The sequence below is a fragment of the Bufo bufo genome, chromosome 2, assembly GCF_905171765.1.
Source record: "Bufo bufo chromosome 2, aBufBuf1.1, whole genome shotgun sequence".
Classification (NCBI taxonomy): Eukaryota; Metazoa; Chordata; class Amphibia; order Anura; family Bufonidae; genus Bufo; species Bufo bufo.
Genome location: NC_053390.1, coordinates 207,762,784 through 207,782,078, shown reverse-complemented (window position 1 = coordinate 207,782,078; position 19,295 = coordinate 207,762,784). Strand labels below are relative to the sequence as shown.

General features: G+C 46.3%; 1 protein-coding gene across 1 annotated transcript in view; it reads right to left on the bottom strand.

Annotated features, from left to right (window-relative positions):
* The window catches only part of NAA25 (N-alpha-acetyltransferase 25, NatB auxiliary subunit), a 78,683-nt gene extending 59,684 nt beyond the window's left edge, over positions 1-18,999 (bottom strand). The window contains exons 1-3 of the mRNA XM_040416052.1: positions 18,904-18,999; positions 1,665-1,750; positions 1,446-1,584 (exon numbers count right to left, since the gene is read on the bottom strand). Of these exons, the coding sequence (XP_040271986.1) occupies positions 1,446-1,584; positions 1,665-1,750; positions 18,904-18,961 (283 nt within the window). The 5' untranslated portion in view covers positions 18,962-18,999. The remainder of the gene's footprint in view (positions 1-1,445; positions 1,585-1,664; positions 1,751-18,903) is intronic.
* Positions 19,000-19,295: the final 296 nt, after the last annotated feature.

Sequence of the window (19,295 nt, the reverse complement as noted above, 5' to 3'; positions counted from 1 at the left end):
ATAGCAGCATTACTATAGAGAGGAGAGAACTGAGCTGCTAGAGCAGGAATCAGCAACCTTTGGCACTCCAGCTGTTGTGAAACTACAACTTCCAGCATGCTCCTTCCACTTCTGTGGGAGTTAAGAGAACAGCCAAACAAGTGTGCATGATGGGAGATGTAGTGCCGGAGGCTGCTGACCCTGAGCTAGAGGGAGAAAGGCATTTTTTCTTTTTACAAAGTTTATGTTCACCTGTACTATCATTTGTGTAAAGTTTGTGTAAAGTACAGCAATCATGCAAAGGGGTTGTCTCATTTCAGCACATGGCATTTATCATGATGTAGAGAAAGTTAATACAAGGCACTTACTATTATGATTGTCCATAATGCTTCCTTTAATGGCTGGATTCATTTTTCCTTCACATTATACACTGATCGCATCCAGGGGTTACAACCATCCTGCAATCCAGGAGTGGTGGTTGTGCTCGCACACTACAGGAAAAAGCACAATCCTCTCTGGTGGCCGGGACTGTAGGCCGGCACTTTTTCCTATAGGGTACAAGAACGGTCACCACTGCTGGATTGCAGGGTGGTCATAACCATGGAAACAAGCAGTGTATAATGTGTTGGAAAAATTAATCAATCCAGCAAAGGAGGCAATATGGACAATCAAAATACATAAGTAAGTGCCTTGTATTAAAGGGGTTTTCCGGCCCTTTAGAACTGATGACCTCTGGATAGGTCAACAGTACCTGATCGGGGGTGGGGTGGTGGGGTCCGATTTGCTATTTGAGAAGGCACCAGCACTCACAGTAGCGCTGGGGCCTTCTCGCAGCTTTGCCTAGGCCAAGTGAAGGTCACAAGGCCTAGGCGCAGCTTAGCCCTGTAGAAGTGAATGGGGTTGAGCTGCGATACCAAGCACAGTTGCTATACAATGTACGGCGCTGTGATCACAGGAGTGCCGAGGCCTTCTCAAACAGCTGATCAGCAAGGGTCTCAGGTGGCAGACCCCTACCAATCAGATACTGATGACCTAGGTCAGGGATGGCCAACCTGAGGCTCTCCAGCTGTTGCAAAGCTACAACTCCCAGCATGCCCAGACTGCCTATAGCCATCAGCCTACAGCAGGGCATGGTGGGAGTTGTAGTTTTACAACAGCTGGAGAGCCGCAGGTTGGCCATACCTGACCTAGGTCATCAGTATAAGTCTTGGAAAAACCCTTTTAATTTTGTCTACATGATAAATGCCATTGCTGAAGTGAAACAACCCTTAATAATAAAAATGCCATCAATGGTGCATTATTACCATGCAACATGGTGTACTGGTAGACAAGCGGGTATCTGTTAGTCAACATGAAAATAATAAAAAAAAAAAAAAAAAAAAAAAAAAACACACGCCAGGAAGATGAATAAAATGATCTTTTCGAATATTAGTTTGCTGCAGTGAAAAGCCATATCATTTTCTTACGTCTGTGCATTTCCCTGTACAAGATTGTAAGTGCCTGCAAGGAGTTGTCATCAGTAGGCTCCAGAGCTGCTACCTCTTGGGCAAGCACAAATGCCTCTTCCTGCTTGCCAGTTCGTTGTAACCCAATTGCTTTGAGAACCTAAAAGAGTAATAAAATTAGAGATAATGCAAGCAGTAAAACTTGAAAGTATATTAATTAAAACTCTGCCTGGTACCTACCTTGGCGCAGTGCAGTTCTTTATGTTTCTTAAGCAGTTTCTCCGCCTGCTGGATTGCCATCTTGTTGTTCCCATTGTCCAGGTAATCTATAACAGAGCAGTTTTATTAAATTCAGTATAAGTGGACTTTTTTTTGGAAGACTATAGAAGATTGTGGCTTCTGCAGGGCATGGCTGATTGCAGGTGGTGCCACTACTGGGACTCTCCACAATCTTCTGGCTGAACCGCAATTTGAAGAGGACCTGACAGCAATCCTGACAATCCTCAACGAAGAAATTGCAACAGCAAGGACAAGCCGTAAGGTTATGCAAATCAAGGAAGTAGCAGGTGTCGCTAAGATCTGCAGATGAGCAAAAGTTTCAAGCACCTAGCTTTAATCTGTGGCATGTCAGAGGAGCATGAACGCCAGATTGAAAGCCAAGTTTATAAGCCACATAAAAGATTGGATCAAGTTGTCTGGGATTATTGCTTGATGCCTCCTGTTCATTAACATGCTAGCTTCCGTCACTTGTCACAACCTGAGAGGGAGAGAAACCTTGGTTTATCACTCTGGCAGACCGCTATGTGTCCTGGTAGTCGGGAGAACCCCAATAAACTAGAATGAGGTGTACAAAGGTGAACCTCTGCACAGATGGATCGTCTGATCAGAAGAATGGCACGTAGTGATCCATTCTGTACAGCGAGTCAAATTGGATGTCACTTTCCAAGCCTAGGAGGACAAACAGTGCCTATACAAACCATCATTGGTCTACGAGCCAGATGTCCAGCTACAGGTGTTCCATTAGCCTCATGCCATCGCTCTCAAAGGCTATGATGGTGCATAGCAACACTGCAATGGAGGTCTATCTTCTTCAGCGATCATCTCCGTTTTTGTGGCAAACGCAATGAGCTGGAGATTGGCCTGGAGACCACGTGAGCAACACCCTCAAGAAGCCTTAACCAGGGAATGTCACACTGGTAATACTCCCAGGATTATGGGGTGGCACAATGTATGGTAGCCGGACCCCTGTAGTCTTCATTTCAGGTACACTAACAGATCAGAGTTACATTGATTTGGTTGTGGAACCAGGGATATGGCAATTTCTCCAAAGTGTCCCAGGGGCCATTTTTTCAACAAGACAACACCAGGTCACTTGTTAGGGCTCATGCACACGACTATCTATTTTGCGGTCCGCAAAAAATACGTATGACGTCCATGTGCATTTCGTATTTTACTAAATGGAACAGCTGGCCCCTAATAGAACAGTACTATCCTTGTCCGTAATGCGGACAATAATAGGACATGTTCTATTTTTTTTGTGGTAGAGAAATACGGACATATGGAAATGGAGTAACTTCGGGGTTTTTTTTGCGGACCCATTGAAATGAATGGTATCGCATACGGTCCCAAAAAAAACGGAACGGAAATACGGAATGCAAACGAAGTACCTTCAATTTTTTTTGCGAAAGAAAAGATCCCTTAGACTACAATCACACGAACGTTGTTTGTTTCAGTGTCCGTTCAGTTTTGTTTTTTTTTGCGGATAGGAAACGGACCCAATTATTTCAATGGGTCCGCAAAAAATGCAGACAGCCCCGGAAAAAAAAAAAAGAGAACATGTCCTATTCTTGTCCGTTTTAGGCATTGTTACAATGGATCTGCAAACAAAAACAAATGGCAGACGGGTGTCATCTGTGTTTTTTTTTATTTTGCGGATGCGCAATTTGTGGACTGCAAAACACATACTGTCGTGTGCATGTAGCCTTACTGTGAGCAGCCAGCGTGGCCTAAATGTGCTTCCACGGCCTGCAGCATCTCCAGACTTGTCTCTCATTGAGCACATCTGGGCCATCATTGGTAAGCAATTCCAAAGGGAGCTGTTAGAAGCAGATCTTGACGATTTGTGTGCCCAAGTCCTCTGTGACAGAACATTCCTCAGACAACCATTAATAGCATGCCAAGGCTTTTATGTGTGCGGATTTCTGCGCATCACCCTCATACTGATTAAAATGTTTTGAATATATTTTATTTCCATATTTTTTCATTTGCATATCCTTTGATTCGATGATTTCCATAATTCCACTGCTTTTCCTATGCTATATCAAGTCTAGGTCATTTATTCATAGACCTCTGCATTGTACTATTCCCCTGTTGTTCCTACTAGAAATGTGTGAATAAATTGACAGGGTGCTACCAATTCGGGGGAGTGTCCCCACACACAGAGACAAGCAAACAAGTGCCGACAGCATCAGGCTATGTAGGGACACACCCTTCAAAAAGTGGAATGGTAACACCCATTTGTCAATTTACTCATAGTTCTAAGGGGAACAAATAGGGGAACAGTACACTGCAGAGATCCAGAACGGTTATTTCATGGGGATACATTTATTTTCAAAAACAAAAAGGTCAGGAGTGGCCAGGAAGAGAAATTACATGTATTAGGGTACTTTCACATTTGATTCCGGCAGGCAGTTCTGTTGCCTGAACTGCCTGCCTGATCAGGCAAAGTGTATGCAAACGCATGTCATGATCAGTCCGAAAAATGCATTGCAATACCGGATCAGTTTTTCCGGTGTCATCAGGCAAATCCGGTATTTATTTTTTTCTCATTTTTAAAGGTCTGCGCATGCATTCAGGCAAGTCTTCAGTTTTTTTTTTCCGCCTGAGATAAGACCGTAGCATGCTACGGTTTTCTCTTTTGCCTGATCAGTCAAAATGACTGAACTGAAGACATCCTGATGCATCCTGAACAGATTGCTCTCCATTCAGAATGCATGGGGATACTGTAATAGCTTTACACTTGGCACCATTTGCACTTGAGGATACAGGGCAAAAACATCCTTAGGCCTCATGCACACGACCGTTGTGTGCATCCATGGCCGTTGTTCCGTTTTCCGTGATTTTCTGCGGACCCATTGACTTTCAATGGGTCCGTTGAAAACTCGGAAAATGCACCGTTGTTCATCCGCGGCCGTGATCCGTGTTTCCTGTCCATCAAAAAAATATGACCTGTCCTATTTTTTTGACGGACAACGGTTCACGGACCCATTCAAGTCAATGGGTCCGTGAAAAAACACGGATGCACACAAGATTGGCATCCGCGTCCGTGATCCGTAGGCTACTTTCACACAGACGGATCGCAGATCCGCCTGCATAAAAGCTTTTTCAGAGCTGAGTTTTCACTTTGTGAAAACTCAGATCCGACAGTATATTCTAACACAGAGGCGTTCCCATAGTGATGGGGACGCTTCAAGTTAGAATATACTACGAATTGTGTACATGACTCCCCCCTGCTGCCTGGCAACACCCGATCTCTTACAGGGGCCTGTGATCCGCACAATTAACCCCTCAGGTGCCGCACCTGAGGGGTTAATTGTGCGTATCATAGCCCCCTGTAAGAGATCAGGTGCTGCCAGGCAGGAGGGGGCACACCCCCCCTCCCTCCCCAGTTTTAAATTCATTGGTGGCCAGTGTGCCCCCCCTCCCTCCCCTGTATTGCATTCATTGGTGGCCAGTGCGGCCCCCCCTCCCTCCCCTGTATTACTGTACATTCATTGGTGGCCAGTTGGCCCCCCTCCCTCCCCTGTATTACTGTACATTCATTGGTGGCCAGTGCGGCCCCCCTCCTAATTAAAATCCCCCCCGCCCCCATCATTGGTGGCAGCGGAGAGTTCTGATCAGAGTCCCAGTTTAATCGCTGGGGCTCCGATCGGTAACCATGGCAACCAGGACGCTACTGCAGTCCTGGTTGCCATGGTTACTTAGCAATTTTTAGAAGCATTATACTTACCTGCGAGCTGCGATGTCTGTGCCCGGCCGGGCGCTCCTCCTACTGGTAAGTGAAAGGTCTGTGCGGCGCATTGCTTATAGCACAGACCTGTCGCTTACCAGTAGGAGGAGCGCCCGGTTGGACACAGACATCGCAGCTCGCAGGTAAGTATAATGCTTCTAAAAAATGCTGTGTCCGGGCAGGCGCTCCTCCTACTGGTAAGCGACAGGTCTGTGCTATAAGCAATGCGCCGCACAGACCTTTCACTTACCAGTAGGAGGAGTGCCCGGCCGGGCACAGACATCGCAGCTCGCAGGTAAGTATAATGCTTCTAAAAATTGCTAAGTAACCATGGCAACCAGGACTGCAGTAGCGTCCTGGTTGCCATGGTTACCGATCGGAGCCCCAGCGATTAAACTGGGACTCCGATCGGAACTCTCCGCTGCCACCAATGGATAGGGGGGGGGGGGGGGGGGGATTTTAATTAGGAGGGGGAAGGAGGGGGGGCCGCACTGGCCACCAATGAATGTACAGTAATACAGGGGAGGGAGGGGGGGCCGCACTGGCCACCAATGAATGTACAGTAATACAGGGGAGGAAGGGGGGGGCCGCACTGGCCACCAATGAATTTAAAACTGGGGAGGGAGGAGGGTGTGCCCCCTCCTGCCTGGCAGCACCTGATCACTTACAGGGGGCTATGATACGCACAATTAACCCCTCAGGTGCGGCACCTGAGGGGTTAATTGTGCGGATCACAGCCCCCTGTAAGAGATCAGGTGCTGCCAGGCAGCAGTCATGTACACAGTTCGCAGTATATTCTAACTTGAAGCGTCCCCATCACTATGGGAACGCCTCTGTGTTAGAATATACTTTCGGATATGAGTTTTCACGATATAACTCAAATCCGATGGTATATTCTAACATAAAGGCGTTCCCATGGTGATGGGGACGCTTCAAGTTAAAATATACCATCGGATTGGAGAAAACTCCGATCCGATGGTATAATAGGGACTCCTGACTTTACATTGAAAGTCAATGGGGGACGGATCCGTTTGCAATTGCACCATATTGTGTCAACGTCAAACGGATCCGTCCCCATTGACTTGCATTGTAAATCAGGACGGATCCGTTTGGCTCCGCTTGGCCAGGCGGACACCAAAACGACTTTTTCCTTCACGTCCATGGATCCTCCAAAAATCAAGGAAGACCCACGGAAGAAAAAACTGACACGGACCTACGGACCCCGTTTTTTGCAGACCGCAAAAAAAAAACGGTCGTGTGCATGAGGCCTTATTTGGATAATTATGCAAAATGATCGAAGAATAAAATACTCAATGTAATGTTCTTTGTCTCTTGGTATCCAGACACTGTAATGCAATATATCTGTCTATCTCCTGTCATCCAACCTGTTATTATAACATGTTCTTTATATGTATGTCCTACATATCTCAATAAAAAAAATTGAAAGTTAAAAAAAAAAAAAAAAAAAAAAAAAGAATGCATGGGGATAAAACTGATCAGTTCTTTTCCGGTATAGAGCCCCTGTGACGGAACTCTATGCCGGAAAAGAAAAACGCTAATGTGAAAGTAGCCTTACACGACAGCAATTCAAATTAATTGCGGACTAGGTCTACCATTGTCAAAGACACTTACCAGCTCATAGAGAGGGGTCCTAGTGGGTAACCCCTTCCCCCATGGATGCAGATTTACAGAAAGAAAACCTACATCATGATGTGATGCCGTTTTGCCGTACATCCATAACGTGTGCAGGTAGCCTTACGCTAGGTTCACATTAGTGCTAAGAAATCCGGCAGCCTGCTCCAGCACGAATGTCGGCCAGACAAAAACTGTTAAATGCAGCAGTATTTGTCCAAACAAAAGACAAAATTTATGCTGGAAACCGGCTGGATCACTGTTGGATCCCCTTATAGTCAGCGGTGCCCGGCCAAGTCTAGCAATGCCAGATATGCTCAACTCCCTACTAAATTTCATACAAATGACAGCAACCGCAGAACGCCATACATAAATCTATATATAGGTCTCATTGAAGCAGCAAGTGGACTTAAAGGGAACCTGTCACCAGGATTTTGTGTATAGAGCTGAGGACATGGGTTGCTAGATGGCTGCCTGCACTCCGCAATAAAAAAACGATTTGATACATATGCAAATTAACCTGAGATGAGTCCTGTACGTGAGATGAGTCAGAGACAGGAGTCATCTCAGGTTAATTATTTGCATATGTATCAAATCGTTGTTTTTACACAATAAAAGCACACAGAGCTATGGGGACTGGGTATTGCGGATGTGCTAGCGGCCATCTAGCAACCCATGTCCTCAGCTCTATACACAAAATCCCGGTGACAGGTTGTCACCTAGGAGAAGCATCTATTTAATGCTTATGAAATTTTTTTTTTTTTTTTTTACAACACATGTCAATATACTTCATCACATCTGGCCCCATTGTGGTACTGGCACCTCCACTTATGTGTTCCTTCCGACACAGCCAGTGAGCTTCTTCCCCATCTCTGTGGGTTGGTGACGTGATGAGGGGGGCTGGCTGTCTGGTTCAGTTCAATAGTTAAGTCAGCTTTATCCTGTCTCTGAATCATCTGTGATGCAGAAGGGAGGCTGGCTTAGCTACTGAACCGAGTAGGACAGCCCCCTTCCAAGTAAATCACTGATTAGTAGATTAGTGAATTCTATTCCCTGCATAGCGGCAGATAACATTCACTTGAATGGGAGCCGAGCTGCAGTTACTAGATCAGAGCTTTCCATCAGTGATTGTGATCCAAAACCAGTAGTGCAGCCTCCACAGAGATGAGGTATATGGGAAAGCTTAGCTCCTGTTCTGGGTTTTTGACCACTCGGCTCACAATAACTGATGGAAATAACTGACCAAATAACTTAAGTGTGAACTTGGCCTAAACTAGCATGACCGATACACAGTGAAGGTAGCTCCATCCACTGGTATTTCCAGCGCCTTCTGAGAACAGCAGATTGATGGGGATTCCAGCACCACACCTTTCTACAGGTTGTGTGCGGTATTGAAGCTTAGCCCGATTCAATGCAATGTAGTTGAGCAGTAATACCAGACACAACCTGTGGACAGGTGTGGTGCTGTAAGAACGCAGCCAAGTCTTCATAATCCTGAACAACCCCTTTAACCTGTGCCAACAAATCACACCCTCATCTCTGCTCCTGGAATTCACTCACCAGTGGCTCACAGAAAATCTTATCATAAAAACTGACTGTCAGTGCATCCAAGAAATCCGCCACTAATCTGCTTAAATACTCCACGCTGCGGTGAGCATTCTGCTGACCTACTAGTCAGCGCCTGAGGATTTCACGTGCTTGAACAGAGTTATTCCAAAAGCTGTATGATTTAAGACTTTAAGGGGTTGTAGCACTTCCGCAAATAGCATTTATTATGTAGAGGAAGTTAAAGGGAGTCTGTCCCCTCCATATGGCCATATACAGGGCTTACATGGCTCTGTAGCACACCTATACAGGATTGTAACGGTACCTTAGTTCTTTTCTTTAGATTTGCACCAGCAGGAAAAACTAAGTTTAATTCATATGCAAATGAGCGCTCGCAAGTGCCCAGGGGCGGCGTTCAGTGTGTAGGTGCCCAGTCTGCTCTGCCTTCTTTTTACTTTACTCCTCCCCAGTCTCTGCCTTTGCCCGCCCTCCAAGTCTTATGCCTCATCGATAGGGCAAAGGCAGAGACTGGGGAGGAGTAATCTAGTAGTCTATATGTGAATACTCTATGGAATCTTACTTTTATTTAAAAAAAAATTAGTGGATGGTTTCCTGGATATTGTTTTTTAGGTCACTCCAAATGTACTAGTTTCTGTCCATGGACTTTAAAGGGGTTGTTCAAACATGTACCCAATATCCACAGTGTCTATTCAGCAGGGTTCTGACCACAGGGGGCCCCACCAATCACATGTGTTCCCTCATTTGAATGGAGCAGTGGTCGCTCACTACCAAGTACAAGATCAAGCTCTGGTTCCTGGACTACCATCCTCACAATGATATAATACAGTACAATCATTAGAACAATTATTATATTGCAAGGTCCTGCCCAATGCAGCAGTTAGACCGGGGTGATGACTGAATTAGAGCACCACCCCTTTTCTATGCTGTCCCGGTAGTGTGGCTGCTCAGGGTGCCTCACATTAAGGTGCATTCACATGCCCGTATAAATAGATCCGCATCCGTCCCGCGGCCCCACAAAAAATATGGACCATGTCCTATTCTTGTCCGCGGTTGTGGACAAGAATAGGCATTCACTATATCAGGGATCAGCAACCTTCGGCACTATAGCTGTTGTGAAACTACAACTCCCAGCATGCTCCTTTCACTTCTGTGGGAGTTCAGAGAACAGCCAAGCAAGTGTGCATGATGGGAGATGTAGTTTCACAACACCTGGAGTGCCGGAGGTTGCTGATCCCTGCTCTATATAGTGCCGGCCATGTGCGGTCCACAAAATGCATAACGCACACAGCCGGTTTCCGCGTTTTGTGGACCGTAAGTGAAAAACACTTACGGTCGTGTGAATGCATTCTAAGGCCGAATGCACACGGCCTGGCATCCAGCTGAGAGCAGGAGCGCATGGAGTCATTGGTTGCTATGACGCCGTGCGCTTCATGCCGCCGCTGCACTACAGTAATACACTGGTATGATCTGTATGAGTGTATTACTGTAGTGCAGCGGCGGCATGAAGTGCACGGCGTCATAGCAACCAATGACTCCATGCGCTCCTGCTCTCAGCTGGATGCCAGGCCGGGATACCACAGACCGAACACGGCCATGTGCATTCGGACTTATTCTGATCAAGTCACTGCTCCTCTGCATGTGTATCTGGGCCCATCAAGGGAATAGAGTGGCCATGATGTCAGGCATTCCAGTCCCACACCTACTATTCTAATGAGGAATATCTTACTTTCATGTTCTCTGTGATCATATTTACATTTCAATGGCAAAGTAATAATGAAATATATGGGGGTACCGGCCGGCTGTATTGTGGATCCGCAATGCACTACGGATGTGTGAATGGACCCTAAGAGTAACATTTTCACACGAACTATACGGATTGTGTCAGGATGCGTTCAGGGAATCTCACTCCATTTTGCAAGCAAGTTCAGCATTCAGCAATCAGGGTGCAATCAGTTTTGATGCGTTTTTCATGTGAAACGCATAAAACGTAAAAAAAAAAAAAAAAAAGGAAGAAGTTTACAAACAACATTTCCTAGGGCCAGGGCTGCGCGGAAAACGCTGAATATACAACATGGTGTGAATCTCACCCAACAAAGGACTGATGCATGAAAAAAAACACATGTACACAGACCCATTGAAACGAATGGGTCAGGATTCGGTGCGGGTGCTATGTGTTCACTTCATGCATCTGTGCGGAAAACTTGCTCGTGTGAAAGAGGCTTAAGTAGTTCAGATACAACCTGATGGCTCAGCACATGCGAGGAGGAACAGAGACCAAACTAGTAGACGCATGTTTGTAAGAAGGGTCCGTGCCAAAAATAACGGATGAAAAACCTGAGGCTGCAATAATGATGCAGGTAATGCCACAAAGAAAAGCAAACAGGACATGCTAAGGAGAGCCAAGACGATATAAATGCATCACATTTTTTATGAAAAGTGCTAATAGATAAACATTAACAAAAAATCTGATTAATAATGCCGCCTGAGAGGGGGACCACCACGGATAGACAGCTGCTTCACTGTTTGAGGTGCCGTGGTTGTTGGGGTCATACTGCAGAAGAACCTAAGACAGGCAGGTTTACACGGGACGATGGGTGCCACAGATCACCCGAAATCATCATTTCTGGACAGCAGATCGTGCTGTGTGAACAGTGATCTCCTGCCCAGAAATAACTGGTCTGTATGAGGACGAGCAGCCATTGCTCATCCCCATACCGTAGAGGCGATTTCTGCATATAAAGGCAGCGCTTTCCTCCACTGTCCTAGCAGGCAATTATCGGGAAGGGACTGTTCTTTCCCGATAATTGCCTTTTAGGTCAACGCGAGACACCGTTGGCATAAAAAAAAAAAAAATGATGAAAGTGGAAAACATCCATTTAGACCAACTTTCACCTTTTGTCTAGAGTTCATTCAGATTATCTGCCAGAATTTTGCACAAAACGCCCGAAAGAGATCAAACTTCGTGTTGTCTCAACAAATGGTTTCTCGGTAGGCAGATAACAAGGAATAAAAGATCTCAGAGTGGCTGAAACTCCTGCAGAGGGGGGTAACAAAACCATGTCCTCGTGCGATACCACTGCCTGCACCTCCCTCATTAAAATGCATGCACAACCCAGATGCCATGAGTAATGTGCACTATCAAGCTGGGAACATTGCTGGCTCTTCTCCATCTATTACCCAAGACCTGCGCTGGCTCCGGGCCAGGGACCAGAGAAAACCGGGTGGGCAAGGCACATACTACGATAACAAACCGCTTCACAAAAACCATCACCTGAAAGGGCATTTCTAAAATAATACAATAGATGTAAAACAGATAATATTATAGCATTAGGACTGTTAGAAGAAACAGGCACGCTGCACATTACAACACATGACTATCACTTTTCAAGGTCTAGCTGCAATAAAAAGCGTTCGCTCATTCATCGGCAGCACTTTTACACCGGCAGATCATCGCTAATGAGTGTTCCTATGAACACTTGTTAGCAATGATCTGGCCGACTATCTGCAGGTCTAATACAGCCTTAGGCCCCTTGCAGACGAGCGTTCCTCCCGCAGCGAGTCCGCAACGCAGCTCCCGGGGGTCACATAGCAAAATAATTTAATATAATGCTATGTAACCCTTACAGTTCTGGAATGTATTGGATAACAGTGGCATAATGCTGTCAGTGTTATCCAATATATTCCAGAACTGTAAGGGTTACATAGCATCATAAATCAATATAATGCTATGTGAATCCCGTCAGTACTGGGAGGACAGGCCGGGTGCTGCGATGCGGACTCGCTGCGGGAGGAACGCTCGTCTGCAAGGGGCCTTAGGGCACATGCACACAACCAGTGCAAATTTTTTGCGGTCCGCAAATTGGGAATCCGCAATACACGGATACCGGCTGTGTGTTCTGCATTTTTCAGAAATGTAAAACGGACAAGAATAGGACATGTTCTAGTTTTTTTGCAGGTTCACAGAACGGACATATGGATGTGGACAGCGCTTTATGTGCTGTCCACATCTTTTGCCGCCCCATTGAAGTGATTTGGTCCACATCTGACCCTCACAAAATGTAGATCGGTTGAAAATCAAAAATACATTTGTGTGCTGTGGTGTTTATCCCCTCACGGCAGATTTTAAGCCTTTCGCTGCCGTCCACTCACCTATTTTTCCCAAGAATTTTCTTTTTACTGATGATTGCCAGTGGCTAGTACCAAGCCTGGTGCCCACTATCCGGGCCAAGCATGCCACGCTTGCAATGGTGTGTGTGTGTGTGTCAAAGATGCAAGAAAGCTAGCCCTAGTAAGGGCAGCTTCTTGCCTGTCCAAAAACCAGACCTGCACCCTGAAGACAGAAGAACCCACCTGGGAACAGCAGATTGCTATTGGTTTAACAAGAGCAGCAAAAAAATAAAATTAAAACTACTCGCTTACTACTGACTCCGGCATTGGGCAATGAGACTAGGCCAAGTTCAAGGCCTCCTGAAGACGGGTGTAAGTGTTTTACGGCCCGCAAAAAAAACGGATCCTGGCTGTGAGCATGCCGCCTTTTTCCCCCAGTCTAGAGAAGTCCTATTCTTGTCTGCAAAACTGCCATTTTTTTGGCGGGGCCACGGAACGGACATATGGATACAGACTGCACATGTGGGCTGTCTGCATCTATTGCGGCTCCATTGAGATGAATGGGTCCACATCTGATCCACACAAAAAAAAAAAGATCGGATGTGGACCGAAACTATAGTCATGTGCATGCGGCCTAATTCAGATGACTGGTGGCATTACTCGCATGTTCTTTCAAACTATAAAACCAGTGGAAAGATGGGCGAGTGCGTTCACCAACCCCAAAACCAAACGATTGTGCAGGATACACCCTACGCTCACTATCCTCCCCCACTGAAAAGGAAAGGCATCCAGAACTGGACCAGTCATCTCAAGATGGAGGAGGCAGAACTACTTGTCAATGGGTACTGCCACATGGGGTGGATTTCCGCTGCAGGTCTGTCCACGATTTTGCTGTGGATTTTTACTGTATTCTAGTCAATGGAGAAATCCGTGGCATAAAGCGACATGCTTTAACATTTTTATCACAGGTAAATGTCCGCTGTGGATTTCTTACATGTGGATAGAATCTGTTCACTCATCTGTTTAACGTTGCATATTTTCTACACACAATTCCTCGGCACTTATCTCACATGTAGCCGTACCTTATAGCTGGTCATTCAGATTAGATAAAATAAGTATGAGCACTTAGCATGCGTACGGCTCGTATCTCACTAGTGTAGAGGAACCCATCCTTATCACAAAAAACCTCAGAATAAGGCCTCATGCACACGATCATTGTGTGTTTTGCGGTCCACAAATTGCCGTGTGCTTTCCGCAATTTGCGGAACAGCCATTAATATAACTGCCTATTCTTTTCCGCAAAACGGATAAGAATAGGACAGGTTATATATTTTTTTGCGGACCACGGAAAATGATTCCCCTCCATCCAATTTATGAAACGTCATTACTGGTAAGCAGTGCAGGAGCTCATCTACTGACAAACCAGTGCAGAAGAACTCACAGTCCATAAATATGCTGAGGAACTGAGCGATGGCGGGCGGACTGAGGAGGTCTGCTGATCAGGACTACGTTCATCAGCCATGTTGGAACAGCAAAGCTGTGTGATGGTGGTGGTACAGATTTATGCCAAAAGCATACCTTCCTGAACACCTGTCTAAGGGTTCACACACACACGAACATTGTTTGGGTGTGCATCCGAGCCGCATTTTTTGCGGCTCAGATGCGGACCCATTCACTTCCACAGGCCAGCAAAAATTGTCTGCATCCGTTGCTCCATTCTGTGGCCCCGCCAAACAAATAGAATATGTCCTACTCTTGTTCGTTATGCGGACAAAAATAGGCATTTCTATCATGGGCTGCCCATTCCGCAAATTGCGAAAACACGGTGGCGTCGTGTGAGGAGCCCTTAGGATAAGTCCACACAGGTTTTCTACTCCGATTCCAATGTTTCTTATGTTTCAGAATCCACGTGGAAAAAAGGCCTCAAATCTGTCTCCCACTGAATTCAATGGGAATTTGCACTGTAAGAGCTCGTGCACACAACCGTGTTTTTTGCCCACATCCGACCTGCATTTTTTGTAGCTCGGATGCAAAGCCATTGACTTCAATGGGGCCACAAAAGATGCAGACAGTGCAACGTGTGCTGTCCTCATCTGCATGTACGTTCTGTGGCATCTGCGCAAAAAAAAGCATGGACAGGACGTTTCATTCCGCAAAAAGCGGAACGCACATGGAAGGTATCCACGAAAATGGCTACGGCCATGTGCATGAGCCCTGTCTTATATGGTGTGGATTCTTTACGCATTATTATTCTTTATCTTGGGGCAGAATCAGTACTTGAAATCACTGAAATGAAAGGAGGGGGGGGGGGGGGGGGGGAATACGCCATACGTATTTGCCACAGTTTTTGAAGCAGAAATGCTCCCAATTTTTTTTGCCCTTTTCGATGGAAGAGAGAGATCTGTGGCAAAACAGTATCTAATCTGCACCAAAAACTTTGGCTTGGGCTCTGATGTACTAGTCGAAGCAGAGTTCGGTTTCAAGCTCTAAAGGGCTTTTCCACTTTCAAAATCAATTACCGAAGTTATTCAACGAAGTCAAGCGCAACTTCGTAAATAACTTACTTCGGCTCATCGGAGCCCATACATTCTAAATTGTGTACGGAGACGGATCTCCGTACAGTATTATTCCGAAGTTTTGATGAAGCATCCAGTATTCGCTTCGCTCAACACTAATCTGGAACAAACCAGCTGTGTATGAAAACCCCTCACAGTGCACGCATATGGCAGTGGAGTTTATGCGGATTATCATGCGGTTTTCCCTGCCTTTCTGCATCAAATTGGCATGAATTATATGCGATGCAAAGGGTGAAAACTGCCTTGAAACTGATAGACTGCAGATTTTGAATTCCTCACGGTGTACATGAGATTTCAAAAATCTCATCTACGTAGCTAGTACTGTATTAGGGCTCATGCACACGGATGTAAGTGTTTTGCGAATCTGCAAAACTTGGATCCCTGCTGTGTACATGCTGTCTTTTTTCTCAGTGTGCTGTCAGCATCTTTTGCGGCTCCGTTGAGATGGATGGGGTCTGCACCGCAAAAAGTAGTGCACGTTCTGCTTTTTTGCGGTGCTGAGGCACAGACAGAAAACCCATGGAAGCACTCCGTAGTGCTTCCGATCCTTGCCTCCGTTCTGAACCGTATATTTCTGATTGCGGACCCATTCCAGTGAATGGGTCCTCATCTGTGATACGGTGTGCACAAGGCCGGTGCCCGTATACTGCGGACCCTCTGTTTGCGGGCCTCAATACAGACATGGGCCGCCTACGGTCTTATAATGAGACCTTAGGCTGTGGATGTTCAGCAGAAAATCAGTGTGTAACGGGCATCGTGTGCAGACACCACAAAGGCTGCCATGAGAATGTGTGTGCCCGCAACAAAAGGCACGTTACTTGTGGTTTTTGGTGCAGATTAGATGCGGTTTTACCACAGATCTCACTTTTCCATCAAAAAGGGTGAAATCCCATAATGTATGACAAAAACTGGACTGTAAAGCACGTTCAATTTTCTTCAATCTGATGCTTTGTACTGGGTGTACTGATGTATAATTGTGGCATTCTTCGCCTGATGCTTTTCTGACAATTTCAATGTATGTTACGTACAATTTACTTGTTTAATAAAACGAGTAAAAAAAAAAAAAAGGTGAAATCCGCACAAAAGAACCGTACAAAGAAGTGACATGGTTTCTCGATCTCCACACCGAGTGAAAAAGCGTACACGAGATTTGTCTGTTCTCAAACTTTGCTGGTAATCCGCAACGTGTGCAGGTAGCCTAAGGGTTCATGCATACGAACGTATTTTCTTTCAGTTCCCGTTCCGGTTTTTTGGGGACCGTATGCGAGACCATTTATTTCAATGGGTCCGCAAAAAAAAAAAACGTATTTCTGTACCACAAAAAAATAGAACATGTCCTATTATTGCCCACATCACGGACAAGGATAGTACTGCTCTATTAGGGGCCAGCTGTTCCTTCTGCAAAATACGGAATGCACACGGACGTCATCCGTATTTTTTGTCGATCAGCTTTTGGCGGAACGCAAAATACATACGGTCGTGTGCATGAGCCCTGAGGGCCCAGACACACAAATTTGCACTGGTGTTTTTTTACCTCTTTAAAATAAAAAAAAAACACGTGCTTTTTTTGGACTACCTGCCTTTTCTGTCGTCTCTTTTACTACTAGTGTTTCACCGTACAGAGAAGGTGATGTGAAATCTCCGGGAGCTCCAGGGTGCTGCGTTTTTGAAAAGAAACCAGAAAGAGAAAAATGTCACCTAATAAAAAAAATTATAAAAAAAGGAACCAGTAACAAAATGCGTCCTGCGTTTCCCATTTCGCATACACCTTCAACCAACATCATTTGTGGCACGTTTATCCCACAAAAAAAATATTAAAAAATGCACCGTTTAGTGCATGTGATTTAACGTGTCATAATTAAAGGGGGTTCTCTGGACTACAAAAAATATATAAATTCTATGTGCCTTTGTAGAAAGCCAGAGGGGCACCAAACCACTGATCCATAAAGCATGGCAATGTGAATGAGGCCCACAATCCTTCAGCCAAATGTACGATAGGGGTCTTGGTGGGTGGTAGTCTCCGCAGCCTTCACTGGAGATAGTTGGTCAGATTTGTAAGACGCAGCACTGGGGTTAAACAAATGGACGACCCCCAACGTGGCCACCTGTCTGCTCCGCGACTACTAAGTATGGAGCACTGAAAACAGCAGCACCTGTTCTTCAAGACAAGCTGAGCCTTGTGGTTCTCAATATAGAACATGCAAGTAACAAATGTCGCCTTCTGTAAGCCCCCCGACATACGCCCATCAGGCTAAGCAGTGGCACCCGCTTTGAATTAGCTCGCCTGCTCACATCACCAGAGGTTGGATGGCAGCTACATCTCAGAAATTAAAGGGGTATTTATTAGTGTTGAGCGAACTGGTGTTTTAAGTTCGGCGTCTAAAGTTCGGGTTATCGAAGTATCGCGTTATGGATTCCGCTACCACAGACCATGACGGGATACTTCGATAACCCGAACTTTAAACACAAGTTCGCTCAACACTAGTATTTATCCATTTTATGCACTTCTATAGCGCCGACATATTCCGCAGCGCTTTACAGACATCAGCATCACTTGTCCCCAATGGGGCTCACAATCTAAGGTGTGTGGGAGGAAACCGGAGATCCTGGAGGAAACGCACGCAAACACGGGCACAGGTTATCCGCTATCCACAGGACAGAGGGTAACTTTTAGACGGGTGGGACCCCCATTGATAATGAAAACGGGCCCTCTACCCCTTGGGGCCCACCGAAACGAACAGAGAAATGAATGGACAAGGTAGGGCAGGCGCACTCATCACTAAGGGAATTCTGGAAATATCCGTGCGCCATCTCCGGCAGTGCGCACGCTCTTCCTTTTCCATTCATTGCTCTGTTCATTTCGGTGGTCTCTGAGGGGGGAGTACGGGATCCCACCGATCTATGGGTGCAGCCAGTCATCATGGAAACCACACTGCGGCGCCGGATCTGACCCACAATGGATTCCAGGGGACTAGTCATTGGTAGCGAGGTCACCGGTACGTCAGCAGTGACATGGCTCCTGATGACATCAACCAGAGCGGACGTCCAGCAATTTCCTCAGATCCGGTTATTTTGGATCTTTAGATTCGGGGTTCGCAGTTGTCGCACGGGGACGTTTTTTTTTTTTCTATTACGGTTGTGTGAAAGCGGTCACACGCCATCACACCTGAGGTCCATCGGCGCCAATAGTGAGGCTGACAGTATGGACGCTAACGCCTTACTGAGAAAACGCCACAACAACAGCGCCGGTGTGAACAGGGGCCAAGGGCAAGACGTACTGGTACAGGCAGGATCTGCCATGCCCCAGCACTATGCCTACTAGTGCCCAGTTCTGCCACTCCTCTGCACAGAGCTGTCTACATCTGACGCAAATCACGTGAGAAACGTGCGGTACCTGTGCAGTACACAATGTGACATGGCCCGGGAACCTATGCCAGCAGCCATTCATCCGAGGTGCCCGATGCCAGGCCTAGCTCTCCCTCCAGCCCCGGCTTCCCCTTCGCCTCCGTCACTCGCCCGAGCTGTTTTTCAGTAGCACGACGCGTTACCGCACCGCACCCCCAGCCTCACGACCCCCCCGGACACTCACCGTAAATCGGTCTCAGCCGCCTGTCGTTAGGGTCCTGCACATGGCCCCGCGCCGCCATGATGACAAGCGCAGAACCCGAGTGCGCATGCGCGACAGGAAGCGTATGGCGGCGTTAAAGGGACAGCGCAGCTGGGTGATGGCTCCTGGTCACCTCAGCTCGGGTTACTGCCTCCTTTGGTAGTGATTTCTTTTAGTGGGCTGGTTCTCTTTATGATTCCATAGATAGATACTTACAAGAGCTATTGGAGCTGCCATCACCTTTTTTTTTTAAATATGTTCTTTTTATAAATAAAGTCATTTCCAGCTAGAGGGGAGACTGACCAGTACTGAGGAATACAAGCTATTGCTCCCTGTTATCAGCCATTCTGGCCTGGAGAATGCAATCTATAAGG